Source organism: Coenobita brevimanus, chromosome 103 (assembly GCF_032717465.1).
Source record: "Coenobita brevimanus isolate Jiangsu-jjx chromosome 103, ASM3271746v2, whole genome shotgun sequence".
Lineage (NCBI taxonomy): Eukaryota > Metazoa > Arthropoda > Malacostraca > Decapoda > Coenobitidae > Coenobita > Coenobita brevimanus.
In genome coordinates this window covers 5,514,621-5,525,656 of record NC_137056.1, presented here as the reverse complement: position 1 = coordinate 5,525,656, position 11,036 = coordinate 5,514,621, and the positions used below count along the sequence as shown (strand labels likewise).

The 11,036-nt window shown below is 40.8% G+C and overlaps 1 protein-coding gene across 1 annotated transcript in view; it reads right to left on the bottom strand.

Annotated features, from left to right (window-relative positions):
* Positions 1–2,256: 2,256 nt before the first annotated feature.
* The window catches only part of LOC145415575 (dynein regulatory complex subunit 11-like), an 87,622-nt gene continuing 78,842 nt past the window's right edge, over positions 2,257–11,036 (bottom strand). The window contains exons 16-18 of the mRNA XM_080284795.1: positions 10,933–11,016; positions 9,154–9,248; positions 2,257–2,428 (exon numbers count right to left, since the gene is read on the bottom strand). Coding sequence (XP_080140921.1) covers positions 2,257–2,428; positions 9,154–9,248; positions 10,933–11,016 — 351 coding nt within the window. The remainder of the gene's footprint in view (positions 2,429–9,153; positions 9,249–10,932; positions 11,017–11,036) is intronic.

The window sequence follows — 11,036 nt, the reverse complement described above, 5'->3', positions numbered from 1 at the left end:
TCCATATATTCTTAATACCTTCCACATGCCTTGCCTATCTACTCTGTCATATGTTTTATCCACGTCCATGAAGGCAGCATACACTTTCTTTAGTACAAAAGAATTATTTGTTCCAAAACAGCCAACTGTTGAGGAAAGACCTGGTGTAACTCCACTGTGCTCCTAAACTAATTTTATACACTTCATAAAATATCACAAATACAAGTTGGTCGTTAAATTCAAATACAAGTTGGTAGTTAGATTCAAAGTGATCTGACAGTAAATGTATCATCACAGTGCATGTCACAGCTCACCCTCTTTCAGTTCTTCAATCAATACTACCCTGGGTGCACACATCTTAAAAAAGGAATAAGTAGTTAAGATGTCTGTGACTCTTCAGGTGAGAAATCTCAGAAGGTAGATTTATAATCTGACTAGGCTTTGAAAGTGAATCTGCAGTGCTATTCTTCCTAATACAAAGTTTAACTATCACTAGCATTTTGAGCCTACAAGGTTGCCAGGATATAACCGCAATTAATTATCTACAAAAATATGATGATATAAACCTCGAGTTATGCACAGGTGATAAGTCATGAAAAATTTAGCCTGTAATGGTCATGGCACTTTGAGATCAGGAGTGAGCCAAAGCAAATAAGCAACTGTGCCTGTTATGGATGCACTATGCCAGTGAGAACAACACATACCAAATGGCCTGAAAACAAACAGCACAATCATAAACTAATATGCCACGGACAAAGAAAAGTGATCTGGACAAAGAAAGGACCATAAGCATCCCATGAATGGCATCAGTGAAGATGGAGGTCTAAGTTGCACGATTCACAACCAGCAAAAGAAAATTCTTCCAACTACATGAATAACAATGAAAATATTAGCTCAAGAATAAAGCAAACCACAATCAGGGAAGGAGTAAGGCTTACAGAAAAGAATGAACTAGTGGGCCAAAATGGGAGGGGGTAGGCATCCAAGTGTTTACTGGTGGGTTCATAATAAAGAAATGAGGAGTCAAGTGAAAGCCCTAGTGAGCTGAGACACTCACCATTCAGCATTATCTTACCTTGAGTCTCACTAATCACTCAAAAAGAATCTTATAGGAAAGTTACCAATATCACTGTGAAAGCACTGAGGAGTTATTGCAGCAGTTTCCTAGAAGTTACTGTACCAGTTTCCTTGAACTGGCTGTGCCAAGATGAATCTTGCACTTTCAGTGCACTCATTAATGGTGTGTGGAAAGCTGAAGCCTCATTCCTTAAAGTGCTGGTGGCTAACTGGGATTGAAAAGAGGCATGTAGGGGTACAGAGGATTATAGCATAATCATTTCTGCATGACATTCTCTCTTACATATTATCCCAGGCAAAAGTAAGCCATAAAGTATATCAAATGAGTGACTTAATTTCTTTGTTTACTAAATGTTGGTACAATTTACATGTCAAGAAACATAATGGTAACTTTCACAATTGATAAGCTCAGCATTTAGTAAATACCAACTGTGACACACTGCTTTCATTATTATTACCAGAATGTTACTATGAGCATAACCTGTGCCAAAGAATGTATAGTCTCCTACATATTTTTCATATAAAATTACTGTACATTCCTTTTAAGTTAAAATACTAACTGTAAGGTAGAAATGCACCCAGTATATTTATTCCCAATATCTTTACGGTATAACCAATACAGTCTCTTCTGGACTTGTATTGTATTGTATTTTATATTAAAAACTAGAATAATCTACTGAAGCATTTCATTCAGTACATTCCCCAACTTGAATTACAAGTATATTTTCTGATGCACTAATAACTGGTACAGTATTGACAGCTGTTCATTCCAGCACCTGCCTGCTTTAACGCTTAATCATGGCTCATAACTAGCAACTAGTATCAGTGGAGATCGATATTACTGCACATTGGTACAAAACATATATTGTGTAAGTTCTGCATATGTTTAGAGAACAAATATGACTAGGGTAAGAGATCAACAACTTCTTGCCTACCACCCCCAAACAAAAAAGGGTGCAGTACAGGTATCTTCATATTTTCTTTTAATACTCTCATCAGCATTTTTGGCAGCATGTGCAAAAGTAGGCTACTTACAATCTAAAAATGCCATTGTGTCCTTGACAAATTTTCAGTATTATCATATAACTTATAATGTAACCCAGGTGGAGCCTATATCCAAAATACTGTATGTATATTCAGAGGTATTCTTTCTTGAAGAGCACTCACCCTGGCAACACTTAATTTATACTTCCACCCCTTTTACTTCTTCTTCTTCTTTTTGCCCTTCTTGCCTTTTCCCTTCTTTGGATCTGGCTTCTTGGCAGCCTTGCTCTTGAGCCCCTGAGCCTCCAGCTGTTCCTCCAGGAGTTTCGCATGCCGCCGCATCATTGGAGTACGTTGGAACCATGCCCGTATAGCCTCCTCCTCCTCCCTGGGGTTGGAATACACTGATGTTTATTCATAATCATTGCAAAGCTCTCATATGATTGGGCTAAGTTCCTTAACCCCTAGATTTTTTTTTTTTTCTTTTTAATCTACAGACAATTACATTCAGCTCACATGAGAATGTGAAACTGGGAGGGGGGTTAGATAAAGCCTGATTTCCCCCTTCACTACAAGAAGGTGAGTAAATCTGTCTGGTGGTGGCCTGATTGAAATGAAAAATAAAGTAAGACCTCACTATAACGGACTAATTGGGGCCCGAACCAGTCCGAAAAATGCAAAATTCCAATAAAAACGACATCCGGACTTCCCCCTGCTAACCTGGACTTTTTCCGATATATCAGACATTAGTCTGGATCGCATGAACGGGTTTTAAACTGTTTTGACTACCATTGCCGTACTGTACTGTGTTATAACTTCACTGCATTAATCAAATGGTATAATATTTATAATAATACTGTACTGTACACTGATAAACATGTCTTTTATTTACCTTATTGTGGTGAACATAACTGAAGTGGTCAGGCAGTCCGGACTGCTTCTGGCTTTATTGGACTTTTTCCAATATATAGGAATTTGGTCTGGTAGCCCCTCAAGTCCGATAAGAGCGAATTCAGGACTATTGAAGTCCGTTATATCGAGGTCATCAGATTGAAGGAAGTGGAGTTTGCACTGAGGAAAGGTGTCAAATGAAGTTTCAAATATTACAGGTCCAGTAAACTCTCAATTATCTGGTGTAATTCAGCCGATCCTTACACTGGATATTGCAGAACGCTGGATATTGCACAGTAATACCAATCAGCTATCCATTTGGTGTCGAGCTGGATAACGTGTTACTATCCATCTCGACCCTCTATCCTAAAAACTCTTACAATATTACCAATGAGTAAAAAATTAAAATTAAGCATAAAATACAATACAGTATTGATATAATACATGATAGCACAGTAATACACTACACATTATAATCATAATCATACTGTACTCACCAAGTGTTGGCATCGATGGAAAGTCAGTACACACAGATACATCCTCGCTATACAGCAGTCAGAGCATTAGGGCACAGAGCACTGAGGTGCCACAAGGTCAGTCACAGCACTAAAGTAATGGGCGAGGCATGGGAGGCCACAGACTGTCACAACACTAGAGTTAGGCCACCGTGTGGGTCAAAGAGCAGAGTGCACTGATATATACTCACTGAACGATGCCCACGGGAGGGGCTCAGAGAGCAATGGTAGGCTCGGCATGCGAGGTGGGCCACTCCCACAATGCACTGTGATTGGCTGGCATGTTGTGGGGTCTTACCACACACCAACTGGTTCCCGTGTCAGAGCCAGAGGGCTGACTGCTTCCCGTTTTTGGGCCAAATATTGTGTTGGGCCTGACATTGTGGTGATGGATAATTGAGAGTTTACTATGCTAACACCAAACTTTGCTTCACTGGTTGGATTTGCAAGGTACTAAAAATGATGAACAATATACTCTAGCTGGGTTTCATGGGCTTCAACTGAGAGTAATTCACCTGTCAAGAGCTCTGGGTTACACTGTTTGGATGTTAAGGGCTTCACTATTTAGAGTTTGTGAATTTTATGTATAAATGTCTAGCTTTTATATACAGGATACTGATGGATTTTGTTAAGGATATCGGATATGTTTATGTGAAGCTACAGAACGTGGTGAAAGTTTTTGGCGTATCAAATAGAGACAGGATTCCGGGGGCTTGAGTGATGAATGAATGGAAGCATGGGTCATTGGACTGGGCAAACTTGGGCTGTCTGGACGTAGCTACTCCTCACCCTGCCATAGGGTGGGAAAGGAGGTGCAGATGATGATGATGATGATTTTAACAGTGACTTGTAAGTCTTACTGTTAACAGAATACATAGTTAAACTGTCAGCAGGTTGTGGGCAGTGTTGAAAACATCATGATTAGAAAAATAAAACTGATGTTTTAATTCAAATTGGATTTACTTGTTTTACCAGTTAAATCAATGGTATGATTTTTTTACCTAATTGCATAAAAACATTTTTACTCCAAAGCCCACTCAGGATAGAAAAAAAATGGTATTAAAGTGTAAATTTATGCACCTGATGTACCAATGATGTTAACATATAGCTCATCTAACAAAGGATTTTAATAAATGTATCAAAGACTTTAATTCAACACAGTTAAATATAAAACTTATTAGCATAACTTCATAAACATTACTGGAGGTAAGAATAAAACTTATTACTAAAGTATTATAATATTATCCATATGCATATAAGCCTCATACTGTGAAAAACAAAAAGTTCAGAATGTGAATTATGAATTTATTCAAAACAATTCTCATTCTATGAAAAACAGATAAGATGAAATGCTCATGAATTTTGAAGTTGAACATGAACCTAAAACATAATTAAACATGTCTCATTGTGAAAACTCAAAACTGCAAAGAACAGTATAAAATATGAATACTATGAATAATGCAACTACAGTGTATAAAGTACTGCATCAAGAATGCTTTTACCTCTATTACATGTCTCCCTGGCATGGGATCCCATTCTATCTAACACCCACTACTACATCTTGCAAATCATACAGAAAAATGCCCCATGCATCACCAATGGCTGCACCAAAACCTCTCCCACACCTCACTTACGCTCTGAAACTAAAGTCCTCACTGTCAGAGATTACCTTGATATAAGGGGCACAGACTTCTATGTACAGCACCCTTGCGTCCAACACGCATTTGTCCAGCACGATTCGTGTCCAGCACGGAGAGCAAAAAATTAGTACAATTTAATTACTGTAACACGGGTGTGTTAGCATAACACTGATGGAGCTCCGAGAAGTGGGCGAAATCTGCAGAGTTTGCCTCTACCACAATCACCCCCAGTCCAACACAGTCATACTGGACGTTCCCGTGATGCTGACACCCAATCAAAACTTCCGATCAAGTAGCCTCCCCCGCCTGCTATTGTGACGTGATCGTGATGTTGCCCAATTAAAAAAGCTTCTGTTGTCATGTGACATTTTGTTTAAATTTCTCCCGCCACAGCGCAACTCAGTCGCATAATTCGCATTGGACGGTGCTTTTTCCTAGCTGCATTTTCTGCCCTTGTTACTGCATTTCACCCTGCTCACAATGCCTAGGAAGCCTTCTGAGAACTCCCACAAGCGGTGGCACCTCCCTCAGGCCACCAAGCTAGAAATCATTGAGAGAAAGAAGAAAGGGGAGAGGAATGTGGACATCACCAAGGCCTACGACGTGAATAAAGCCACCTTGAGGACCATAATAAAAAACCAACACAAGATCCTGGTGGCAGTGAAGGCTTACGGAGGCGGACCACTTGACTCCAGGTGAAGGCCTACTGACCCAGCAATCATCATAATGGAGCGGTACCTTAGTGTGATTTCGAAGGATTTATGAGGGAGGTTGAGAAGGAGCAGCAGCCATTACCTGCTAGGGAAGCCAGCAGCCATCCTTTGGGGACCCAGTAGGACTACCTACAGCCTCGGATACCACCTTCCATTCCCAGCAACCCCACCAACACTATCCTAAAAGGTTAGTTATCATTCATAGTACAGTGCCATTTATTATAATTACAGCAGTACCAATATATGTACAGGTATATGGTAGGTATTTAGGGTGACTTTTCCTAGGGTTGCTGACATAATTCATTTTTACCCACAAGCTCTGTTGTTTGTCCAACAAGTTTTTGGTCCAACATGGGACCCGTGCATGACAATATTACCAAGTTGGACGTGAGCATACTGTAGCAGCCTATTCCAATACACAGAACCCCTGTCATTACATGACAAAGACACACAATACACCTAGGCATACAAAACAATCATCACACAAACAATGTCAAACCTTCTACAACAATATCCCACCTCCAGATATTCCAACATTAACAATGAACATTCACCTACATACTTACTTCACGTCCAGGGTAATACACCTCGATCACAACCCTATACTACAAGCCCCCCCCCCCCTCCCTGGGAAATCCACTCATCAGAAGTGTCCTTAAACAGAGATGATCAGGTTCACCTAGCTGGGATTAGAGTACAACATCACCTAGTCCTCCTCAACTACCTGCTTAGATATGGGTTGGGTAGAATCATAGATGACACATGCCCAGCTTGTGGATTAGGCCCACACAATATAGTACACATAAAGGAATACTGCCCAGCACATGCCACACTAAGAGGTAAACACAATATCAAGTGTGGGGAACCTATGGGGCAGCCCCACAGGGGCAGCTGCTTATCTGTGGTCAGTGGGTTTGCTCGATGAGACAGAAGGGGGTTGAGTAACAACAACAACAATGTGGGCATGCAACAAGGTTGCGTGATGTCCCCATGGTTGTTCAATATATATATATAAGGATGGGGCGATATGAGATGTAAAAACATGAGTAATGGAAAGAGGGATGACGATGGTAATGAATGGAATATCTCAAACTTATTGTATGCTGATGATGCAGTGCTACTTGCAAATACCGGACAAGAACTTGGTAGACTAGTGCAGAGTCTTGCTGATGTCTGTTAGTATCATGCCTTGAGAGAAAATGCAGAAAAGAGTAAAGTGATGGTCAATGAGAGAGAAGGTGTCTCCCAGTGTGATGTTACTGTGAATGAAGAGAGACTGGAATTGGTGAGAGTGTTCAAATACTTGGGTAGAGTGACAGAAAAGAAAGGAAAATGTGCAAAAGAAGTGGAAAGTTGAATGACACAAGGAAGGAATGTAGCTGGTGCCATGAAGGCCTTGTTAAGAAACAGAGGCTTCAGTGTTGCAGCTGAACGAGGCTTACATGAAGGAGTCTTTGTGCCAATGTTAACATATGGATGTGAGACTATGGTGTGGTATGAAAATGAAAAGTCAAGGGTGAGAGCTGTGGAGATGGGACTGCTGAGGAATGTATGTGGAGTACAGAGTGGATAGGATATAAAATAATGTGATTTGTGAAAGATGCGTAGTGAGGAAGTCTGTGGACACCAGAATCAAAGACAGTGTACTGAGATGTTATGGTCATGTGGAGAGAATGGAGTGGTGAAAAAGGTATATCTGAGTGCATTTGAAGGAGGGAGGAGGTGAGGTAGGCCAAGGAGAAGGTGGAGGGATATGAAGGATAAGTGTGTGAGGAAGAGAGGTTTGGAAGTCGGTGGGGCTAGGGGACTGACAAGAGATCGAGCTGGCTGGATGAATGCTGTGAGAAGACGTGCAAGATCATGGATTTGGCACCCCTTTTAATATGACAGCGTTTGGATTGACTCTATCAGACACATTGATGTGAAGCTACAAAATGTGGTGAATGCTTTTGGTGTATCAGATAGAGCCCGGAGTCTGGGTACTTGAATGATGAGTGAATTGAAGTGTGGCCCATTGGACTGGGCAAACTTGGACTGTCTGGACACTGCTACTCCTTACCCTGCCCTACGCGAGGAAAGGAGGTCTGGATGACAATGATGACGATTTAAGCACTTTTGTTTAAATCATAACAACCCTGGTTGTGGGTTTCACTGTTAGTAGGTTACAAACTTTATTATGAGTAATCTGAATGTTTACTGGTTGTGGGAGAGTTCTCTCTGCCTTTTAGGCAGTCAGAGGAACCATATATTCTCTGCTCTCAACCTTTTCAAGATTTTGATGAATCTCCCCAACTTCTACATTATGGCAGCCTTGGTCACAATGAGGTGTAATCTTTCTTCATGATGGGTACCTCCACTGAACAAAGGCTGAGAGAAAAAATATGAACAAAAACATGACTATCAACAGATGCTGCATAATCTACATCTGTACTTTCATGCTTACGTCTCTCAACTCCCTGTTAGTAGATCTCTGTTCTCCATCCTTTCCATTCCTATCAAAGTTCTTCAGCTCCTACCTTCCTGTTTTCCTCCATTCCTGCCCCTACACATCTGAGTTTCATTGTTTTTTTCCTCTCTTCCTCCCTCTTACGTTTCCCCATGCTCTTTATCTAAACCACATAACCCCATTGATCTGATGACACATTTCTTCTTACATTCTTGCTACTCTCACACAATTTTACTCTGCTTATATTTTGTGCACTGGAGAAACTGGAGCCTTCATTAACCCTTTTGCTATAAGAATTTAATCTTCCCTATCATCAGTATCATCTGGACCTCCTTTCCCACCCTAGGGCAGGGTGAGGAGTAGCAACGTTCAGACAGCCCAAATTTGCCCAATCCAATGGGCCACACTTCCATTCGTTCACCATTCAGGACCCCGAAATCCTGGCTCTATCTGATAAGCCAAAAACATTCACCACATGCTGTAGCCTCACACAAACATATCCGATAGAGTAAAATCTTCCCTAAACTAAAGAAAATTGCCTGGAGGTAGCAAAAACAGGTCCAAATAAGACATCCTCTGGTAACAGTAGCTGTAGATGCAATCTTACTCTCATCTGAATGTGAACCTGAGAAACTGTAAGCTAAAGTTGCCTTCTTTTACTCCATTATCTTCCTTTCAGGGAATAGGGAGTATGTTAAAGGACATTTGTATAACTGGGCAGTGGGGCAGCTCCATTATACATATATCAGTGCCGTCACATGAAGATGTCCCTCTCCAATACCATCCTCCAGTTGAAGGGGCTAACATCACCTCCATGCCAACCTTTTTTCCATCTTTTCACATTTCCAACACTCTAAATTCAAATACTCATATCTTTAACCCCCTCCCCCACCACAAAACCTTCTCACCTGTAGATAGGTTCAATCTTGCTCAGTGGAACAACAAACTCGGTGGCAGAGAGAGGAGTCTTGTCTTGCCTGGCCAGTCTCTGTTCTGACAGCACCTGGGACCATCATAATATTGTGTCAATATCCAGATGCCCTTAATTCTAGAAAAGTTAAAGTCTGATATACACATGTGCATATGTGTGTGTATGTCCCTCTCTCTCACTTCCAGGATTGACTGCATAACTGTGAAGTATCCAACTATTCAAACAACAAAGAACTGCCTGTTAATGTGTTTAATTTGGCAAAAAAAAAGCCATTCTGATTCATATCCTGCTGTGTAACCGAGCAAACTGCAATCCAAGATGTATATCCAACAGGAACAGCTGAACCATTTCTACAGTCATCTTGACTCAAAAGATTCACACAACATACTAGAATATAAAGAAATTTTCACTGCATTTTCTTTAAGGCTCTGAACTCTCCCTGAAATCCAAAACTAAAGGTATATGAAGTGCAATTTCCTTTCTTGCTGATATAATCTACAGCTATGAAACAGTGTTCTTAACCCCTAAAGACCGAGATTCTCCCTCCCTGTCTGGCCTCAGAACCACATTCCACATTTAGGGTCTGATTTTTCAACTTTCACCAAGGTATGACTGGGTCTTACAGATTTCAAGAGCTTCATTTTACACACCAGAAAACGTATATTTCACTCTCATATGACTGATGGTTACCGCACTATCGACCATCAAAGAATTTCAAAAATAAAAATTGTTACCCCTCCCAGAGAGAGAGAGAGAGAGAGAAAAAAAAAAAAAATTGCACCAAAGTAAATTTTGGTCTTATAGATTTGAATAGTATTTGATTTTACACACCAGAAAATGTATGTTACACTCTCATGTCTAATGGTTACTGCACAACTGACCATTAAAAATTTTAAAGTCATCCCTCGCTATAAGTGAGAATGGGAGGTCAATGAAGTGGAGGGAGTGTGGGGGGGCATCAGGAAGGGGGGAAAGGGAGGGAATATGGCTGCCACACACAGCCAATATGGTCTAGAGGGAGTATGGGGAGTGATTTGGGTGGGAGGAGATATTGAGGACAGGGCCCAATAGAGCAGAGGGAGGTGGAGAAATGGCAGGGGGAGGTGAATCCTCCCCCACCATGTCTAGGGAGACCAATCAGGCCTGACACCACCAGATATTGTACTTTCCATTAGCTAAACTCGATATATGTCATCAAAGAGGAAAGGATGCCTCGTGCCAGTTTTTGGTATCTTGTGTACGATCAATGATGTTAGGACTCTACGTACCAAGGCCCGAACACATTGATAGATCATCATAGAACTTAAGGGGTTAAAACCAAGAACATGAAGGTGTGGACAGGTCCCTGTTTTTGATGGTTATTAAATTTGTTCAGCTTTCATCCCACAGCACAGAATGTAGTCAACAATGATTTATGAGACCAGCCACTTTTAATCTGCTTATGCCTCAGAAATTTAAGAAAAATTAAAAAAAAACAGGGCTTGCTGTCTTCTTCACAACTCAAGTTTTGATCCCTTGAATTAAGTGACATACTGCACTGATTTACTCTTGCTGTCTCTGGCTAGTTTTAATCATCCTAGAAAAGACTGTCTGTAGTGATGAGGTCCCTGAAAGATACAACTTAATTGTCTGAAGTTTTTCCTAAGCCCAATGAAACTGTCTGTATGTTGCTGAACTAAAAAGACTGTATACAACCACTGGTCATATTACTTGCTTCTTCCTTCCCAGCTCAACTCCACCTATACCTCTGTCTTACCTGCCTAACAACGGAGAAGATGTGTCCTGAAGTGTATCCATCACTGATGCGAGTCAGTCCACTCAAGTCCAGGGATGGAGTCAGCTGATATTAAAATTGTTGTT